We start from the raw sequence: 22,381 nt of genomic DNA on the forward strand, positions 1-22,381 counted from the left end.
AATGTCCACGTAAACTTTGCACATTGACTAGGAATGCTGTCAATAATTGACCTTTGTTTGCTAGCGTATTAGCTGAGGAAACAAATTTTGGCATTTGTGTAATGGAACTGTGAATGTTGTCTCTGCAATAAATTGCTTTCGCTGCAAAATCTTGGATGGTCAACCCAGTTAGTGTTTTGACACGGCTTAAAGCAACATATGCCTGACCTGCAGCAAAAATCTTCTTAAGCGAAACCACAGCTTCATCAACAGTTAAACCCTGCACTTTGTGTACTGTGCAAGCCCATGCTAATTTTAATGGGAATTGCCTACGTGACCCTCCCTTACTGCTAACCCTTTCTGTCTCCATATAAATTGGAGTAGCCAACCTATTTTCACTAGGTACTCGTTTAGACTGCCTTCTTTTTCGGCCTACATTTTCCTCATCAAAGTGCACTAACACAGCGCCGGCAACGGCATTGTTAACATTTGTGACAAGGTCGACTACAACCCCACAAACTCCATTAACCAATCCGTCAGACACATCGATGTTCTTCACCAACATCACACGTGCACCCTTTCCTAACATCAATTTTTGGGGTAAACAAGAACTGTACACCTTTGAGAAGTGCCCCCTTTTCAGCTCGAGACGTCCCGACGATTTATTCTTCTCAAAGTCCTGAGCCTCTAGACAAATGAGGTCTGGGCAGCACACATCCAACTGTTTGATATTGTGCTCATCCACTTGTGCATTTGTGGGGAAAATATGCAATGCAGAAGAGCCAACCCCAGTTTCACATTTTCTCAGCAAGTCAACATCACTAGCTTCAAGCAATGTGCCCTTAGCATGTGTACGCAACCTGTTGAGAAGTTCTGCGAAAGTAGAATTTTGCTGACGAACAATAGTCGTCAACTCAACGACAGCAAAATTGCCATTCCACAAATCAGTGGGAGTATTCTCCAAATACAATGGCTTTCCCCTTACCGGGCTCAGTTGGAAGAAGTCTCCTACTGCTATGATGCATACCTTACCAAAAGGCGAATGGTCACCAGTCTGCTTAATCTGTCTAAGCCTACCGTGAACATAAGCCAGCAAGTTATGGTCTACCATGGAAATCTCGTCAATTACCAATATCTGCAAATCAGATAAAGAAGCACGTATGGTATTGACTTTTTCCTCCCCTAAAGGCGTGTACGGTAGCTTCACATCTATTCCTATCGAGAAAGTGCTGTGGATTGTGCCAGCTCCTAAATTATATGCAGCAATCCCAGTTGGAGCAGTCAACAACATAGTGACTCTGTCCGGTGCACTCGCTACTTGCGACAGCAACCTAGTTGCTTCATAGTGAATAGCCCTAATCAGATGCGTCTTGCCTGTCCCAGCACCTCCTGTAATAAATACACGGAAAGGTTCTGGCTTCTGGCCACCGACTTTCTGAAGGCACCACTGTCTGACTTGATAAAAAACATCCCGTTGCTCGTCATTGAGAGATCGGAGTAGATTTAGTGCATCAGATCTGGGCATAACACAAACATGTGCCTCATACTGATTGAACTTATCACTACTCACGGCCAAGTCTGGAATAACATCAACATGTTCATTATCCACTTCTGGTTGCTCTCGAATTTCCTGTGCACATTCCAACTGCTCTAGCTGTTGCTCAGGGCACATTTCACACCACGCATCCTCAAGACCACCTGTGCCATTGAATACATTCTCAGCATGAGCAATGTCTTCGCCTTCCTTTTCGTACTTTTGCCTGTTGACATCAACTACAGCCTTAACATTTTCAACAATGCCATTGAATGTACACTGACCATTGTGATAATATTGTTCAAAAGTTTGATAGGCTGTTGGTTTCAAGTCAACATCCAAACGATAAGGTAGGAAAAGTTGCAAAATGCTTTGGAAGTATTTCTCAGAGTCGGAGTCTGGTTTGAAGCGCGCATATCGCACAACTGCTGGCTGCGTCTTCGTCCTCTTCCTAACAAAACCTAAATCCTTCCCCAGCTGGATTTTTTCTGTCGCCTTCTCCGTCTTGGCTAAAACCCGATACTCTGACACAAAAGTAGCTAAACACATCTCATTGAAGACGTTCTCCTCCGGCCTGGCTTTATAACGATCAACATGACTCGTCATCCACATATCCTGCTCACTGAGGTCCTTTGTCTGTGCTTTCTGCTGAAGTACCTTCAGGGGCAAACTCAAACGCGTAGAATTGTCTCCCGTAGGTATAAACATAACCTTACGAGAACATTCCTTGAGATGCATATTTGTCACCCTGTATACTGCCTCTTGTGCACACACATCGCGGTTGTGTAAATACACACTGCCCAACTTTTTCAAAGTGGCTTTGGCATCTGTATTACCTTGCTTAACCTCATTCTGAGCATTACTTAACAATAAGCCCATCTGACGTTCAGCTTTGGATATGTACGAAATAATGTACACAATGCAAGCATATGCGTCTACAATATATTGTATGTCCATGTTTGCATTCCAAGCCTTAAGCAGGTCTCTGTTGTATGGATTTACCCACACATCGGTAACTTCGCGTTTCAACACAACCTCAGATTTCTTAACTATGCATTCATATGCCGATTCAAACTTCTGCTGGTCAATACCTAGACTGTCAAACAACTGTGACACTGTAGTAAAGGCAGACTTTTCATCAGTTAATGCACATTTAACTGAAGACATTAGTTTACGAGCCTGCTCTTTGGTCAATTTCTCATGTTGTACAGAACAAGAACATGCATTGTCTGTACAATCACAAGTTTTCCCTGCAACATCTGCATCACTGACTCTGGGAATAAATGTGCGCTCACTAGGTGGTCTTGGGAAATTGAATCGGCATACCGTATTCTTCTTCCTGCACGTCTTTGAATGTCTCCTGCTATGCATTTGTACAGTTGAGACTATTTCAAGAAGTTCCTCATCATCATGTGGTAGTTCACATGTGATATATTTGTCAACAAATGTAACTACATCCTCATCACTCTGTCTATCAACTTGAGGGCTGTTTTCTATCCAGAAAATGGCATGAATGTGAGGACTCCCTCTCTGCTGAAACTCAACACGATAGAAATAATCTACCACTTTCCCTATTGGTTGACTAGGTGAAAATATGACATCCTTCAAAAAGGTATGCCATCTGTAGTCAAACATGCGAGCAGCAGTAACAGGGTTGCGTCGCAAAAGATCACATTTGGCTGCCCAGTCTAAATCTGCAGGATTCTCAATTCTACCCTCTTGATGCAACATACAACTTAACAAATTCCCCCATCTCATATCAGCTGATGAGAAAGAACAGAAGAAAGTAGGCAGACCGATCTGTCTTACCATTGCAAACAAATCCTTTTGGATCCCAGACCAAAAAGCAGGGGTGCCTCGAATTGGCTTCATAAACCTATATCCCTCATCATTCTGAAAGAATTGTTGCAAAGACTGGTTGTTATTCAGCATGGCAGCTGAGACTTTAGATGTACTATTCAAACTATGCCCCTTGCGTAAAGCTATTGAAATGTTGGATGAAACCTGATCCACTTCACTCATGTATTGGGCGTAGAAAATATATTCCAAATTTGTACCAAACCTGCCGTCGGCATTCAAGATGCGATTATTAACATAGCGTGACAAAGTCAATCTATTGTTACGGAAGTCATGATACGTAGGACTTCCCAACGGGAATAAAGTTGGGAAACTTTTTGCCTCATTAGTTTTATCTTGGAGGACTTGAACAGGGTTGTTACCCTCAGCAGGTGCAACATTTAAATTGTTGTCAAAGTGATCTAATATCTCCTGCCCTATGTCTATTGGCTGAAGGCATGTATCCATGAACATGCCATGTGATTGGCGATCATGTAAATTGTCTGCTTCAGCACTTGCCTCCCCTTCAGCATCCACATGCACAGCTTCATCGTTGTCTTGTTCAAAATCATTTAGCCAATCATTATTGAATGCTATATCTGCATAATATGGATTGGTCTTCTGCAAGTACAGCAAAGCTTGTCTAACATGATCTATATTGACATATTGATATTCGTAGTGTCCTTTATATGTCAATTTGCGTTTCAACTTCACACGCAAGAGAGAAACATCTGCGTCAGTCCTTGGTAAAACATCCGTTGTGCTAACAATATTGGATGGAACACAAGTGACTGGTCCATGAACGCCATTTTGTGCACCTTTAGGCAAGGCCAACATCTTCATAAAAGGAATGTGTAACGCAATCAAATGCTGTTCTAAACTATTAAGACAACTCAGCTCTGGAGGAATAGGATACAAATGCAAGTTATTAGCAATGCTCTCTGCTGGCATTGCACCTCGACGCAACTTAACATTGCAACAATGACAAATCCATAACTGACCTCTTGATGATTCTAACCACTTGCAAGGTACCTCACAATTAGTACACTTGTGCAAATAATCTTCTGTAATACACCTCTTGGCTACCGAAGAACTCTCCTTCTGCTGCAAGTAACTATCCTTGATACAAAGTCGTACTTGGTGCTGGAAAAGCAACCTATGACAAACGCAACATACATAGTCCGGACCACTTCTTACCTTCTCCTGAAACTCTCGCAACACAAAATCAAAGCTTTTCTTTCTCTCTTTGATTTCAATCGATTTCCGCCTATTAGCTGTTTTCAATGACAATCTGTGTTGCTCATCTACAGCATATTTATTAATGCTGGCTTTACGAAGAGACAACCTGTGCTCCTCATTCACAGCATATTTGTTGATGCTGGCTTTACGAGCAGACAACCTGTGCTTCTCATTAATAGCATATTTGTGGACGCTGGCTTTACGAGCAGACAACCTGTGCTTCTCATTAATAGCATATTTGTGGACGCTTGCTTTACGTGTAGACAACCTGTGCTTCTCATTAATAGCATATTTGTGGACGCTTGCTTTACGTGTAGACAACCTGTGCTTCTCATTAATAGCATATTTGTGGACGCTTGCTTTACGTGTAGACAACCTGTGCTTCTCATTAATAGCATATTTGTGGACGCTTGCTTTACGTGTAGACAACCTGTGCTTCTCATTAATAGCATATTTGTGGACGCTTGCTTTACATTTAGCCAATTTATGCTCCTCATCTACAGCATATTTCTGTGTACTGCTTTCCCTTAACTTCAAACCGTATGCGTCATTATCATAATATCTTTTTTTACATGCTTTTTGTTGCTTCTCTTTGTTAGATGCATCACGTTTATATTGCACCTTTATAGTTAAACGTTTCTTTGTAATAATATACTTAGATTTCTGGTAATAAGTAGATGGCTTTTTATCTGAATGAAAACTCTTTCTGTCTGTGGTCGCTAAATCAGACATACTGCCAATGTTGCTACAAGAGTCCAAATGTCTCCTTTTGCTTCCATATGTGTCCTCCCATTCATCTAAATCAGCAACATGCTTCCGTTTTGATGACATTCCACTGCCCTGATCAGCAACTGAACCTTCACTGAGGTCAATCATTTCAACACAACTGCTTCTATCACTCCTGGTTTGCATTGGTTTGAGCTGTTCTCGAATCGTACACAGATTATAGCAACCGGAATGCTGTTTTACACACACAACTGATTCATAATGATTCTGATTCTGATGCAGTAAATAAATTCCCTGCTCAGAAACTTGCTTGCCCATACATCTGTACTTCAACCACTTGCCACTAGAGTGTGTGTAGATATCTACACCCAGAAGGTTTGCTGCAGCCTGGATTTCCACCTCAGTTGCCCAGCTACCAACAAAATTCATTCTGGACTTGTTGATATAATCTGTCAACGAGCTGTAGTCCCTTCTTATCAAACTACCAAACAACAATTCGTTTTGCACCATGTGCTTCACGATTGCAAGCCTAAACTTGCGATGGGGTTTCTGGTTGCCACACACCGCTTGTGACAGAGCCCTAAAAAAACAATTGCCATCACCAACAATTTTGTCTGTACTGCATGGCTCACCCAAAGCACCGTATGATCCAGAGGGTACTTCACCTTGTTTCTCAAACGCAACATTTAACTGTTTGCACAATGTCTGAGAAACGTCTTTGGATAACACATTAAATTGAAAGCCTGTCATTGGGAATCCAATAACAGAACTGTCAACACAACAGACATCATCATCATCACTGACATCAACACTGACATCAACTACACCAGCATCAGATTCAGACTTGAATGTAAATGTGCTGTTAGATGAGGCCAATTGCTGCCTGTCCACCATGTCATCACTGACAACTACACCAGCATCAGATTCAAACTTGAATGTAAATGTGTTGCTAGATGAGGCCAATTGCTGCCTGTCCACCATGTCATCACTGAAATCAAGTACACCAGCATCAGATTCAAACTTGAATGTAAATGTGTTGCTAGATGAGGCCAATTGCTGCCTGTCCACCATGTCACCACTGACATCAAGTACACCAGCATCAGATTCAAACTCCACCATTGGATTCACAACAAGTCCTGTAATTTCAAATGGCCTCATGTCTGTGACTGCTTGTTTGCAAGGAGTCCAACTGTAGATAAGGGCACACACAGCATCTACTGTGGGGCGGTAGAAAACACTACTTTTGCCAGAATCGGTGGCCATGCCGAATGTGTTTCGTGCATGCGAGTCAAAAACAATATACTGTCCATCTTGACAAAAAATAGCACACGTCTTCCCATGTGCTGTAAAGAAACAGCGATCGTGTGATGCAAATACTTTCTTCAGGCCATCACTTAAGCTATAAGCAAATCCCTGGGTGAGAAGACTTCCTTCGTGAACATTCAAGTCTCCAGCTATAGGTTCACTGTATCGCAAGCCATATGGACGTCCTCTGTATGTGCATTTTTCTGGCAAGTCAGTTATCATGAGATATCCATTCTCTGACTTGTCAGATATCATGTCTTGTGTGTCAAGGAAAGAGTACAAATAGTTCCCTGCAATAACAACTTTGTCCAGCAGTTGAGAAGTCCATGTCACAACATTTTTCCCTTCATGCATGATCATAGCCGCCAAAGACATTGCTACACATTGCGTTCCTGCATTTTTACCAAAGCGAACATCTCCTTGATGGAAAGACCCTTTAACAAAACGATAATGATCTGTTTTTGCGTTTTCAACACCATCGCTCTTACCTTTGACGGATCTTGGTGTGCGCCGCATACGAACACCCGTCTCCGGCATCTACAATAAATGGGAAAAGATATATTCAGCAAAATAACATTGAAGTGTTGTTTTAAATTAGAATTTAAAGTACATTAACAATGACAAAGAAATAGCTTTGCATGGACCATTAAAAAAATAAAAATTCAAAAATTAAAAAAAATTGACATTTTTTATATTATTATTATTTATTATTCACACAAAGAGCATCTACCTCCTCAGGCTCAGGCTCAGGCTCAGGCTCAGGCACAGGCACGGCAGGGGATCGCCTTGCAGACACCTCCACGCTGGGTGTTGCCTTCACCTAGAAAAATACAGCAAAAGAAAAACAATTAAAGAATTGAATTTATACTACATTAACAATGGCAATGACATAGCTTTGAATGCACCATTAAAAACAAAAACATTTGTGATATACCTCGTCCGGAACCACCGCTTGGAGAGAACTGGTAGATGCGATCCTGGAAGGCACCTCCACAAAACTCGTTGCTGCCTCAACCTAGGCAAAAAAAAAAATTCAATGAACTTCACAAACAAAATATAACCATGTACCATTCATTGTTTCAGTTTACTATATACTACAAACGTATGCAAAAACATTGTCGCTGTTCTGCGACTCAAATTGTACAAGAAACAATTCCAAACAACACATACTGTATATGCATAGCAAAAAACACAAACCTGACGCTTTGCCAGGGTTCTCTGGGAGGCAGCAGCCCTCTGCTGATGTCCCACAGTCGGTTTCTAATGTAAGAAAAACAAGATTAGCTTTATGAAGCCATATTTGGGGTATAGCTCCATTTACACAACATAAACAGTCTTGACTCTTATTAATTTAGGAACAAGGAAACACTTTATAATTAGGCCTCAACCAACTGACAGAATTTGCATGCAAATTACCTTTTTGGGTTGTGGAACAGTACCCTCCACAGGGCTGGGAAGATGCGATGGAACAAGTTTGTCCATCGCATCCAACATGGCACTGCTAAACCTGACGGGTGTTAGCGGGATGAAACAGTCCCTCAGAACTGCCTGTGAAATAAAAATGCAGAAAGACTACTGTAGACAATTTGTCTTGTCAAAAAGCAACAATCAAACATATCCTAATCATTTAAGTTAAAGCATAATACAAATGTAACAAACCTGCTGCTGGACCATCCTCTTTCTGGGTGCACCATGTGATGGCTCAAGAAGCCCAGGTTGGCTCCTCTGTAATGACAAATAGCATAGATTGTATTAAAACAGGTACCCTTTGATCATTACTACGGTAAACTCTTTAGGAAATATCACTCCTTTCAAAAAGTCTCAACATACCTTCCCGCCCTGTCCAACAAGTGTCCAATCGTAAGGGTTCAGTCGACGTGGAACCTTGACCTCCCCCTTCACGACGACAGTTGGAGTGAACCTTGGCGGCGATGGTCTGGGAGAAACCTGTGGTGCGGGTGCTGGTGCTGGGCAGCACAGTTGCTGATAACAACAAAAATAATAATTGTATTTATGTAGCAGGTATTAAAAACATTTACAATGTGCTTCACATATACAAGAAAACACACACATACAATAAAACTGTACCTACATAACACAAGATACATAGACAAGAATAAAAGCACACTATCAAGATATACAAAAGGAGAGGCAAATAGAGAGCATTTATAAAAAGGCTAACCTTGTAAGCAGCACCCCACAGTACATCCACAAGGATCTCCATTCCACCACGATCACTCAGGTGAATCTACAAAAACAAGCGCTAATTAATTTACAAAACAGATATTTTGCTCTCAATATGTATCTGCCATGAACTGAACTTGTAATATCAACTACAAAGAAGTGTACATAAAACTTTTACATTCGCCATGTCACAACAACATATTCTACTTACGCCATCTCCAGCCCACAGGTCAAGGCGGTGTAACGGAAAGTACTCGACCATGGAATAGTACTTCATGCCTAAAAAAAAAAGAAAACATCAGGAATTATTGAAATATCCGTACACAAATCTTAACTCTGTTTTTTGAAAATTACAAAACCACAATGACTTTTATGGAAATCATATGTATTCAATCAGTTTTTCTAAGAAGATATAACCCCTTACACATGTAACTGTACTTAAACTAAAATCTTTCATTAACATACCCATCCGTGCCGCCACGCGACGAAACTCCTGACGCATGAAGTCCTGCAGGGCCACCTCGACGTTAAGACGTGGAGGGAAGTCCAGAACAAAAACCTGGTACAAAGCAATCATTACATTATTATTATTTTTGACCAAATGTCAAACCCATTAAAACAAATAAACATTATTCTACAACAGCTCATACAACCACATTAATCCTAGTATCAGATACAATAATAATAAATGCAATGAAAAATAAGCCTACGTTAGGACAGCGCTCGGAGACAGTGGCCAGGAGCTTGCCAAAGTCTGCCCCTGCCTCCTCGATAGTCCGGCTCGAGGTGAGGTTGTTGCTGGGAGCCATGACACAGACTGCGTCGGGTGTCCGAGGCAGAACAGTATGCACCACCTCGGTCCTCAACACAGCCGCACAGGCCCCGGGCGTGGACATGGCACCGAAGGAGAGCCCTCCCTCCGGCATCTTCACAAACCCATCTACGATGGCACGTAGATGGGATGCTCCAACAAGCAGAACAAACTGGAACAACAGAAGGGATTTGTTTAGAATGAAAATCAAATTCCTCAGATCAAAGCATTTGTTCATAAAGTCAAAATTAATAATTCTACCTTCTTGTCTGGAGACTTGGCTGGAATGACCAATTTGTGCTTCCGCCCAGTGAAGGGGGAAATTGGCCACTTGAGCACAGCGTGACGGTAACCTGTACCGCGGCCTATTTATAAACAGACAAAGACACCAAGATAAAAGTTAATGGACCTTTAAAAATCATAAATTATCATGCAACGACAATAGACACCTTAAACATTTAACGAAAAAATGTTTGGCTACTTACGTGCTGGACTGGCGGTGCCAGGCTCCTGAGGTGGGAAAGCCACAGTGCGTCGCTCGGCCATCCGCATCTTGGCAGCCTCAGAACGCCGGTACGACTTGCCGCGAGGCATCTAAAAGTATGTAGGCACAACTGATTAATAATGACATTACAAGAAACTTTTAGCCTACAATTATATCTTTAGACACCAACTATAGCTAAGCAATAAATCATTTTTGAACACAAGTATACTCAAATTTGATGCATCAACCAAGAAAACCGTATTGCAGGCTGAAAAAAGCAAATATACACAACCAGGCCTTCAGTTAACAACACAGGCAGCGCCGTGTCTGCTAAGCTAACGCTAAGCTAGCGGTAGCTTAGCATCACATTCTGAATGCAACAGCTTACAAAAAGCAAATATACACAACCAGGCCTTCAACACAACCAGGCCTTCAGTTAACAACACAGGCAGCGCCGTGTCTGCTAAGCTAACGCTAAGCTAGCGGTAGCTTAGCATCACATTCTGAATGCAACAGCTTACAAAAAGCAAATATACACAACCAGGCCTTCAACACAACCAGGCCTTCAGTTAACAACACAGGCAGCGCCGTGTCTGCTAAGCTAACGCTAAGCTAGCGGTAGCTTAGCATCACATTCTGAATGCAACAGCTTACAAAAAGCAAATATACACAACCAGGCCTTCAACACAACCAGGCCTTCAGTTAACAACACAGGCAGCGTCGTGTCTGCTAAGCTAACGTTAAGCTAGCGGTAGCTTAGCATCACATTCTGAATGCAACAGCTTACAAAAAGCAAATATACACAACCAGGCCTTCAACACAACCAGGCCTTCAGTTAACAACACAGGCAGCGCCGTGTCTGCTAAGCTAACGCTAAGCTAGCGGTAGCTTAGCATCACATTCTGAATGCAACAGCTTACAAAAAGCAAATATACACAACCAGGCCTTCACAGCTAACAACACAGATGCTAACGTAGCACAGATGCTAACGTAGCACAAACACTGTAGAAAAAACGCAGAACCGTGGCTGCTAAGCGCTAAGCTAACGCTAAGCTAACGCTAAGCTAGCGAGGCAAAACTGTCGGTTAAGTTGAGAAAACTTTTCTTTTAACTCTAAACTATGAAAGAAGTACTTTAACCGCTTTAACTCTACATGTTGACTGTAATAATGCATTACTCTGAATAAAAACTCTGTTGTAAGTCTCCATACAGGTTCAGGTTTGAAAGCTGAGAGCAGCAGCCAACGGCGTGAAAACGCTCGTCCAATCAGGAGCCGAGTTCTTTGTTTAGCTAAGTTAGCTCTTAGCTCCGTTTAGCAAACAGGCCTCCTGGCTAACAGCTAACTAACGTTATAGTAACAGCACGACGAGACGTGCGAAGCAATAGTTGTTTACATACATACATACATACATACATATACAACTTTACATAACTTTACATGCACATTTTGTTACAGAAATACAGAAGTTAGCATGCTAACAAGCTAGCCACGGCATCATAACTTACCGTAGTACAGACGTCGGAAAGGAGCTAAATTAGCTCAGGGGTCAGTCGGTCAAAAGTCGGTCAAAAGTCGGTCTCTCACTTTCACTCGTTCAGTCTTTCACTCGTTCACTCTTTCAGTCTTACACTCGTGTAGTCTCAGTCTCTCTCTGTGTCTCTCGTTCTCTCTCTGTCTCGATAGATAGCTGTTTCTGGAAGTATGTCTCTGTCTCTGTCTCTCTCTCTCTGGTCTCTGGTCTCTGCACTGAGCAAATGGGACGAAGCAAATTCCGCGGCCTCTTTTTATACTAGAGCCGGATTCTGCCCGCAAGCGGAAGTTGTCAAAATAAAAGTCATTTCCGGTTGCGGTTCAGTACATGGAATCCTGTGATTTATTAATGGATTTAATTATAAAGGATTAACTGCATTTGAATGTATGTAATAACTCGTAAATAACTCAAAGGCAGTGATTACAGACAAAAATACTAAAATAAACAAAACCTAGCTCTTAAACCTACGTACCCCTCTTAGTGTCAGGCTGCTTCACTGACGGTGTGAGAAGGAGAGATACTGCAGGTCCCTTCTGCTGCTGCTCAGAGCTACAGTTAACACAGATTATAACTAGATGGTGAATCAGAAGACAACTAAACTATAAAACCTTTAATCTGTGATCTGTTTTCACTCCGGTATAAAACTCCAGTGATGCTGAGAGGTAAAGTTATCAGATCAGTCTGATCGGCAGCAGCGTCCAATCAGTAACTGATATCCAATAAGGGGGCGTGTCGGTCGGCAAGATAGACTTCCCAGGAGTGCCCACTGTTTTTACTGTCTACTCGGTTTGTAGCTTAGTATTTGGAGCTACAGAGAGCGCACCTATAGTTGTTGACAATGTTCACATTATTGCAGCAACACTTTGTTTTATGAGTCAAAAGGAAACCACACCCTCAAAAGTCCAGTCTCCAGAGTAATCAATGCTACATACTGCCACCTAGTGACATTAAAAAAACACAACAGCACATAAAATTTGCTGCCTAAGGATGCAAATACATTTCAGTCTAAACTGACAATAAAGTTGTATAGTATCATTTAAGATGAACAGCCTGAACCCTGCCAGAGGTAAAATTTAACTCATAAAATAATTTTTTTGTGGCTGTCACAGTACTGTCAATAAAATCATCACTGAAATTAGATAAGTTTATTACCGTTGGTGTACCAAAGCCAGCGATCATGTCGTATTAACTCTAGGTGGAGAACATCAATACATGATATGAAATCATACTTTTTGTCTGCGTGTATGCTGTTTACTGTGCAACTGTCTGACTCTTGCAGCCAAAATCACTATCTGCTGATATTTCTGAAGATGTAGAGAAATAGCATCTCAAATGTGTGGTAGACGATTTCTGGACATACAGCATGATGCTAGCTTTGGGAAGAAATCCATCTGTTATTTACAATATATAATGTACATAATGTTCAATAACTATTACTTCTCTCTGTATCTTCCTCCTCCCTTTTATTATAAAGTATGGAAACGCTTAATCCATGGAGAAATACACCCAGCCTGCATTCAGAAACTGTGCCTTTGAAGACAACAAAAAAAACACATGAAACAAATGAACAACATAAAAAATTTATTAACAAATATCGAAAAAAACAATTTAAAATTTATTCTCCTTCTTCTCCTTCTTCTCCCCCTCCTTCTCCTCCTCCTCTTCCTCCTCCTTCTCCTCCTCCTCCTCCTCTTCCTCCTCCTCCTCCATCTGTACAGACGCATCTGCCACTTCTGCACAAACGTAGACAAAAATACAAACACATTAAATGTGACATTGCCTTTTTTTCAAATTATTTGATAACACAATCAAACACAAAATATATTGACACTTTTTCTGGGGTGCAGCTCAAAAACAAATCAGATTAACACTGTAATATTATTACACAACCATAACGTTAGTTATATCTTTGACAACATGCAAACTAAAACTAAACATCAACTTACTAAACATCTATTTACTTACCGTCGCGCTCGAAGCAGGCCGAGGCCTGCGCCACCTCTGACTCCAGGAGGGAGCTCGCCAGTTTGGCCTTCGTGGCCTTGAGCTCCCTCTGGAGCAGCGACGCCTTGCGGTCCGCCGACCGCAACCGACGGACTTTCCGCACCAGGACCTCCATGGTCTGCGCATTGATGCGCAGGCTCTCCCTACGGAGGTCCTGGCGCGTCACCGCCGGATCTCCACATTTGTACTGTAAACAAAAGAATAAATGTACATATCAATCACATGAACAACTATTAGGCTTAAAATGCAAATTTCCTGCTTAAAAAGGTCAGAACAAATCATCATTACCACTCCTACATTAGTTAAAATTACCACAAATTAAATAGTGACATTCTTATACATGTGACATAAACGTATAAAAGACGAGTAATAACAACACAAATACCACTACATGTAATACTTACTGTGAAAAGTTGGAGGGCCTGCCTCACGGCCTCCACCTCTGGGTCATTTATTGTTGGGAATTTTGTGGGGCTGTCCATTTTCTGAAGAACAAAATTACACAGTACACAGTCAATCAACTAAACACAACCTTCAGCCAGGTCAGCCATCAGGAATTATGGGCAGGGAGACAGACTTTCCAAATTGGGCTAATGCTACTATTCCATCATACACTGATCTTAATTATTGTGTATTTGAATGAGTTTGCCTGCCTGATTTTAAACATGTAGCTAGTGAATTCTTGTAAAGTAGAATCAGGCTTCTAGTGTGTTATAGCCCACACAGTCTGTAATAGTTATTAATATTTAAAACCACGTCTATTCCTGACAGATCAGAACTTTTCTAATTTAGAGTCATAGACTTTATTTATTTTCTATTTATTGACACCTTCACTGTGGTTTATCAAGACATGCCACAATGATGGTTGCACTTTAGCTAGCTAATCCTAAAAGTGCAATGTCATCCTTTGTCATAATGGCATTATAGCAGATGAATAGATGTCTGACCCACGGTGAAATATAGTCTGGTCCGTGGGATAAAACACAGGACCGCGTGTAAAAACACACGCTATAAAACACTATAGAAAAAAATTGCTAGCTAGCTAACTAGTGTGTTTTTCACAGGACCTTATGTAAAAAACCCACTAGTTAGCTAGCACGGTACTTCGTGTGTTGTTAGCATCTGTGCTACGTTAGCATCTGTGCTACGTTAGCATCTGTGCTACATTAGCATCTGTGTTGTTGACTGTGAAGGCCTGTTTGTGTATATTTGCTTTTTTTAAGCTGGTGCTAGCGTGCTAGCTAGTGTGTTTTTCGCAGGACCGCATGTAAAAAAAACACTAGCTAGCTAGCTAGCTAGTTAATCCTACCATTATCTGTATGTGCATCCCTAATAAATGCATTCCTGAAACTGGCAGTAACACAGTGGGAAAACAAAGCCATAATCTCTTAACAACAACAACAAACACATAATAAAAATATAAACTAGTATAAAAACAATATACTCACGAATTCTGTGAAGCTCTGTCTTCTGTTGGTCATCTGCTATGATCTGTCTGGACCAACTCGCCACACCCAACCTTGACTGACGTCACCTGCAGCGCCCCTTGTGGATTGCAGTCGATATGACTGATATTGCTGTTTTGAACAACTATTTGATTAAGTCTATATAAATATGTATTTCATTTAAAAAAAATAATCTGATCTGTCATGTTTGTTTTGTATCATAATGTCATTGGTGTCACTGCAGTGTAATTGCATAGCTAACTTGCATCTTTATATCCTGAAATCAACTGTATTTCTTTCTGGATGATGCATCATTTTTGGCTGTTGTATCAGTTTTCATCAGTTACCATAACTATCTATAACGGAGCTTATAGTACATTTATATTTAGTTTAACTTTCATATATTACACATCCTACAACCACCAGCAATCTACAGTTGTAAACTTCAGGGTTACTAACCAATTCCAAAGTTGAGCCTATCTGACCATCTGAGTGCTTAAGATTCTGTAAAAAGTCTGTGTTGTGCCACGCCCCCTTTCATAACTCATGAACGGTTATTCCTACAGTCTTCTGGGAGGTGTCATATCACTCAGCAGAGAGTCCCTGTTTCATTGGTGAAGGTTATCACCGCCCCCTACACATTAGCTACGACAAACGGTTCACGAGTTATGAAGGGGGGCGTGGCTAATGTGTAGGGGGCGGGCATAACATTTACCAATGAAACAGGCACTCTCTGCTGAGTGATATGACACCTCCCGCAAGACTCTACGACAAACGGTTCCTGAGTTATGAAAGGGGGCGGGGCTAATGTGTAGGGGGCGGGCATAACATTTACCAATGAAACATGAACTCTCTGCTGAGTGATATGACACTTCCCACAAGACTCTACGACAAACGGATCATGAGTTATGAAAGGGGGCGGGGCTAATGTGTAGGGGGCGTGCATAACATTCACCAATGAAACAGGAACTCTCTGCTGAGTGATATGACACTTCCCACAAGACTCTACTACAAATGGTTCATGAGATATGAAAGGGGGCGGGGCTAATGTGTAGGGGGCGGGCATAACATTTACCAATGAAACATGAACTCTCTGCTGAGTGATATGATACTTCCCTCAAGACTCTACTACAAACGGTTCATGAGATATGAAAGGGGGCGGGGCTAATGTGTAGGGGGCGGGCATAACATTTACCAATGAAACAGGCACTCTCTGCTGAGTGATATGACACCTCCCGCAAGACTCTACGACAAACGGTTCATGAGTTATGAAAGGGGGCGGGGCTAATGTGTAGGGGGCGGGGCTGCCCTTAACGAATAAAACAGGAACTCTCTGCTGAGTGATATGACACCTCCCATAAGCCTGTACGACAAACGGTTCATGAGTTATGAAAGGGGGCGGGGCTAACGTCTTAGGGCGGGGCTATGAGTATAATTTTTCATATACATGTCCTCAAGACTGTACCACCATCATACCTGAGAAATCTGGGGCAGATCGGACTATGTACAGTTGAGTTACAATAACTCCCTGTTTCATGGCGAATGGCTCAAAATGGCCGCCACGCCACGGTCCGCTCGTTAAGTGAACACTCACCATTTTAATAACTTTTCATCTTCAAGGTCTTGAGATGGTCCTGACCAAATTTCAAATCGATATGATCAAATCTGTAGGAGGAGTTCGTTAAAGTACGCGGCCAATAAAACGCAAAAATGACATCAAAATCCAATATGGCCGACTTCTGGGTGGGCGGGGCTAATGAAACCCAATGAGGAATATGTTTCAAATGATGAGTGGGATATGCATACCAAATTTCATGAATATCGGATCAACTTTGTCAAAGTTAAAATTTCAACGCGTTAGGGGGCGCTATAGAGCCGTATAAAAACAAACTGAGCCTAATGGCTATGCAGTTACATAAAGTTCACAGGTGTCTATCATTTTGCCAAATTTTATGAGATTCCGAGTACCTAAAGGTATGTTCAAAATCTGAAAGACATAAGGGGGCGCTAGAGAGCCAACATGCCACGCCCAAGGAAAATTTCACCACTAAAATTAAGTAATTACTAGTTTGGATGTGTGTGTAAAGTTTCATAAATTTTTGTGCATCCTAAAGTCTTCAAATATGCGTTCGTAAATTCTAAAATCACGCAGGAAGTCCAACATGGCTGACTTCCTGTTTGCCGGAGAAATCTCAAAATCATTTAATCCAGGTATGAGGGCGTGAGCAATGACATACTTGAATTTCGTGAAGATCGAAGAAACTTTCTCTGAAAAACTGCGTACTCTAGGGGGCGCTATGGAGCCCCCTGGAGACACCCGAGCCCAGTCACTCCAGAACATTGAATTTCCCACCAGTTCTGACGCATACTCCACTTTTCGTGAGTTTTGGGGATGGCTAAGGTCGTCAAAAACGCGATCTAGTGGCAGAAAAAGAATAATAACGAGAGCTGCACGCAGCTATGAAAGGGCCCTCGCCCCTGCTCGCGGGTCGGGGTTGCTGGCGGGACGCCGACCGACGCGAAACCAAAACTCTGACGAGCGCCACGACGCCTGCCGCAAGGCTCTACGACAAGCGGTTCACGAGTTATGAAGGGGGGCGTGGCTAATGTGTAGGGGGCGGGCATAACATTCACCAATGAAACAGGAACTCTCTGCTGAGTTATATGACACTTCCCACAAGACTCTACGACAAACGGATCACGAGTTATGAAAGGGGGCGGGGCTAATGTGTAGGGGGCGGGCATAACCTTCACCAATGAAACAGGCACTCTCTGCTGAGTGATATGACACATCCCACAAGACTTTACTACAAACGGTTCATGAGATATGAAAGGGGGCGGGGCTAATGTGTAGGGGGCGGGCATAACATTTACCAATGAAACATGAACTCTCTGCTGAGTGATATGACACTTCCCACAAGACTCTACGACAAACGGATCATGAGTTATGAAAGGGGGCGGGGCTAATGTGTAGGGGGCGTGCATAACATTCACCAATGAAACAGGAACTCTCTGCTGAGTGATATGACACTTCCCACAAGACTCTACTACAAATGGTTCATGAGATATGAAAGGGGGCGGGGCTAATGTGTAGGGGGCGGGCATAACATTTACCAATGAAACATGAACTCTCTGCTGAGTGATATGACACTTCCCTCAAGACTCTACTACAAACGGTTCATGAGATATGAAAGGGGGCGGGGCTAATGTGTAGGGGGCGGGCATAACATTTACCAATGAAACAGGCACTCTCTGCTGAGTGATATGACACCTCCCGCAAGACTCTACGACAAACGGTTCATGAGTTATGAAAGGGGGCGGGGCTAATGTGTAGGGGGCGGGGCTGCCCTTAACGAATAAAACAGGAACTCTCTGCTGAGTGATATGACACCTCCCATAAGCCTGTACGACAAACGGTTCATGAGTTATGAAAGGGGGCGGGGCTAACGTCTTAGGGCGGGGCTATGAGTATAATTTTTCATATACATGTCCTCAAGACTGTACCACCATCATACCTGAGAAATCTGGGGCAGATCGGACTATGTACAGTTGAGTTACAATAACTCCCTGTTTCATGGCGAATGGCTCAAAATGGCCGCCACGCCACGGTCCGCTCGTTAAGTGAACACTCACCATTTTAATAACTTTTCATCTTCAAGGTCTTGAGATGGTCCTGACCAAATTTCAAATCGATATGATCAAATCTGTAGGAGGAGTTCGTTAAAGTACGCGGCCAATAAAACGCAAAAATGACATCAAAATCCAATATGGCCGACTTCTGGGTGGGCGGGGCTAATGAAACCCAATGAGGAATATGTTTCAAATGATGAGTGGGATATGCATACCAAATTTCATGAATATCGGATCAACTTTGACAAAGTTAAAATTTCAACGCGTTAGGGGGCGCTATAGAGCCGTATAAAAACAAACTGAGCCTAATGGCTATGCAGTTACATAAAGTTCACAGGTGTCTATCATTTTGCCAAATTTTATGAGATTCCGAGTACCTAAAGGTATGTTCAAAATCTGAAAGACATAAGGGGGCGCTAGAGAGCCAACATGCCACGCCCAAGGAAAATTTCACCACTAAAATTAAGTAATTACTAGTTTGGATGTGTGTGTAAAGTTTCATAAATTTTTGTGCATCCTAAAGTCTTCAAATATGCGTTCGTAAATTCTAAAATCACGCAGGAAGTCCAACATGGCTGACTTCCTGTTTGCCGGAGAAATCTCAAAATCATTTAATCCAGGTATGAGGGCGTGAGCAATGACATACTTGAATTTCGTGAAGATCGAAGAAACTTTCTCTGAAAAACTGCGTACTCTAGGGGGCGCTATGGAGCCCCCTGGAGACACCCGAGCCCAGTCACTCCAGAACATTGAATTTCCCACCAGTTCTGACGCATACTCCACTTTTCGTGAGTTTTGGGGATGGCTAAGGTCGTCAAAAACGCGATCTAGTGGCAGAAAAAGAATAATAACGAGAGCTGCACGCAGCTATGAAAGGGCCCTCGCCCCTGCGTGCATGTCGGGGGAATGCGCACGTCCGAGAACCCGCTGTCGTGCATTCCCATGAAAGTCGGAAACTGCACGCAACAGTTAGAGTGAATTTTCTGCTTGGAGCGTGTGGCGCTGTAAATGACGGTTCACGAGTTATGAAGGGGGGCGTGGCTAATGTGTAGGGGGCGGGCATAACATTTACCAATGAAACAGGCACTCTCTGCTGAGTGATATGACACTTCCCACAAGACTCTACTACAAACGGTTCATGAGATATGAAAGGGGGCGGGGCTAATGTGTAGGGGGCGGGCATAACATTTACCAATGAAACATGAACTCTCTGCTGAGTGATATGACACTTCCCACAAGACTCTACTACAAACGGTTCATGAGATATGAAAGGGGGCGGGGCTAATGTGTAGGGGGCGGGCATAACATTTACCAATGAAACATGAACTCTCTGCTGAGTGATATGACACTTCCCACAAGACTCTACTACAAACGGATCATGAGTTATGAAAGGGGGCGGGGCTAATGTGTAGGGGGCGGGCATAACATTTACCAATGAAACAGGCACTCTCTGCTGAGTGATATGACACCTCCCGCAAGACTCTACGACAAACGGTTCATGAGATATGAAAGGGGGCGGGGCTAACGTCTTGGGGCGGGGCTATGAGTATAATTTTTCATATACATGTCCTCAAGACTGTACCACCATCATACCTGAGAAATCTGGGGCAGATCGGACTATGTACAGTTGAGTTACAATAACTCCCTGTTTCATGGCGAATGGCTCAAAATGGCCGCCACGCCACGGTCCGCTCGTTAAGTGAACACTCACCATTTTAATAACTTTTCATCTTCAAGGTCTTGAGATGGTCCTGACCAAATTTCAAATCGATATGATCAAATCTGTAGGAGGAGTTCGTTAAAGTACGCGGCCAATAAAACGCAAAAATGACATCAAAATCCAATATGGCCGACTTCTGGGTGGGCGGGGCTAATGAAACCCAATGAGGAATATGTTTCAAATGATGAGTGGGATATGCATACCAAATTTCATGAATATCGGATCAACTTTGACAAAGTTAAAATTTCAACGCGTTAGGGGGCGCTATAGAGCCGTATAAAAACAAACTGAGCCTAATGGCTATGCAGTTACATAAAGTTCACAGGTGTCTATCATTTTGCCAAATTTTATGAGATTCCGAGTACCTAAAGGTATGTTCAAAATCTGAAAGACATAAGGGGGCGCTAGAGAGCCAACATGCCACGCCCAAGGAAAATTTCACCACTAAAATTAAGTAATTACTAGTTTGGATGTGTGTGTAAAGTTTCATAAATTTTTGTGCATCCTAAAGTCTTCAAATATGCGTTCGTAAATTCTAAAATCACGCAGGAAGTCCAACATGGCTGACTTCCTGTTTGCCGGAGAAATCTCAAAATCATTTAATCCAGGTATGAGGGCGTGAGCAATGACATACTTGAATTTCGTGAAGATCGAAGAAACTTTCTCTGAAAAACTGCGTACTCTAGGGGGCGCTATGGAGCCCCCTGGAGACACCCGAGCCCAGTCACTCCAGAACATTGAATTTCCCACCAGTTCTGACGCATACTCCACTTTTCGTGAGTTTTGGGGATGGCTAAGGTCGTCAAAAACGCGATCTAGTGGCAGAAAAAGAATAATAATAATAATAATAATAATAATCTGCAGAAAAACAATAGGTTCCTTGCACTTCGTGCCAGGACACCGTTGGGTCCTGGCACTTTCGTGCTCGGGCCCTAATAATCTGCAGAAAAACAATAGGTTCCTTGCACTTCGTGCCAGGACACCGTTGGGTCCTGGCACTTTCGTGCTCGGGCCCTAATAATAATAATAATAATAATCTGCAGAAAAACAATAGGTTCCTTGCACTTCGTGCCAGGACACCGTTGGGTCCTGGCACTTTCGTGCTCGGGCCCTAACGAGAGCTGCACGCAGCTATGAAAGGGCCCTCGCCCCTGCTCGCGGGTCGGGGTTGCTGGCGGGACGCCGACCGACGCGGCCGGGCACCGCGAAACCGAAACTCTGACGAGCGCCACGACGCCTGCCGCAAGGCTCTACGACAAGCGGTTCGCGAGTTATGAAGGGGGGCGTGGCTAATGTGTAGGGGGCGGGCATAACATTCACCAATGAAACATGAACTCTCTGCTGAGTGATATGACACTTCCCTCAAGACTCTACTACAAACGGTTCATGAGTTATGAAAGGGGGCGGAGCTAATGTGTAGGGGGCGGGGCTACCCTTAACCAATAAAACAGGAACTCTCTATTGAGTGATATGACACCTCCCGCAAGACTCTACGACAAACGGTTCATGAGTTATGAAAGGGGGCGGGGATAATGTGTAGGGGGCGGGGCTACCCTTAACCAATAAAACAAGAACTCTCTGCTGAGTGATATGACACATCCCACAAGACTCTACGACAAACGGTTCATGAGTTATGAAAGGGGGCGGGGCTAATGTGTAGGGGGTGGGGCTACCCTTAACGAATAAAACAGGAACTCTCTGCTGAGTGATATGACACCTCTCGCAAGACTCTACGACAAACGGTTCATGAGTTATGAAAGGGGGCGGGGCTAACGTCTTAGGGCGGGGCTATGAGTATAATTTTTCATATACATGTCCTCAAGACTGTACCACCATCATACCTGAGAAATCTGGGGCAGATCGGACTATGTACAGTTGAGTTAGGGTTTACCCACTCTCTGCTGAGTGATATGACACATCCCACAAGACTCTACTATAAACGGTTCATGAGA

General features: G+C 42.8%; 2 protein-coding genes across 3 annotated transcripts in view; both read right to left on the reverse strand.

The window, feature by feature from the left end:
* Positions 1 to 2,132: 2,132 nt before the first annotated feature.
* LOC141771737 (uncharacterized) lies at positions 2,133 to 14,654 on the reverse strand. Its single transcript, XM_074642623.1, has 15 exons — positions 14,039 to 14,654; positions 13,596 to 13,821; positions 9,876 to 9,979; positions 9,514 to 9,786; positions 9,269 to 9,362; positions 9,015 to 9,082; positions 8,802 to 8,867; positions 8,450 to 8,602; positions 8,279 to 8,344; positions 8,036 to 8,167; positions 7,817 to 7,879; positions 7,554 to 7,634; positions 7,350 to 7,439; positions 5,947 to 7,156; positions 2,133 to 2,170 (listed from the first exon to the last, which is right to left on the reverse strand). Exons 1-15 carry the CDS (start codon positions 14,114 to 14,116, stop codon positions 2,133 to 2,135), a joined length of 2,742 nt encoding a protein of 913 aa, XP_074498724.1. The 5' UTR covers positions 14,117 to 14,654.
* A 304-nt stretch (positions 14,655 to 14,958) lies between these two features.
* Positions 14,959 to 22,381, reverse strand: part of LOC141776075 (uncharacterized) — a 64,789-nt gene continuing 57,366 nt past the window's right edge. Inside the window, exon 7 of one of the 2 annotated variants that reach the window (XM_074649706.1) lies at positions 14,959 to 15,179. In XM_074649706.1, coding sequence (XP_074505807.1) covers positions 15,165 to 15,179 — 15 coding nt within the window. In that variant the 3' untranslated portion in view covers positions 14,959 to 15,164. Of the gene's footprint in view, positions 15,212 to 22,381 lie in introns of both variants that reach the window. The other variant, XM_074649705.1, reaches the window with a different exon arrangement.

The sequence above is a fragment of the Sebastes fasciatus genome, chromosome 1 (genome assembly GCF_043250625.1).
Source record: "Sebastes fasciatus isolate fSebFas1 chromosome 1, fSebFas1.pri, whole genome shotgun sequence".
Classification (NCBI taxonomy): Eukaryota; Metazoa; Chordata; class Actinopteri; order Perciformes; family Sebastidae; genus Sebastes; species Sebastes fasciatus.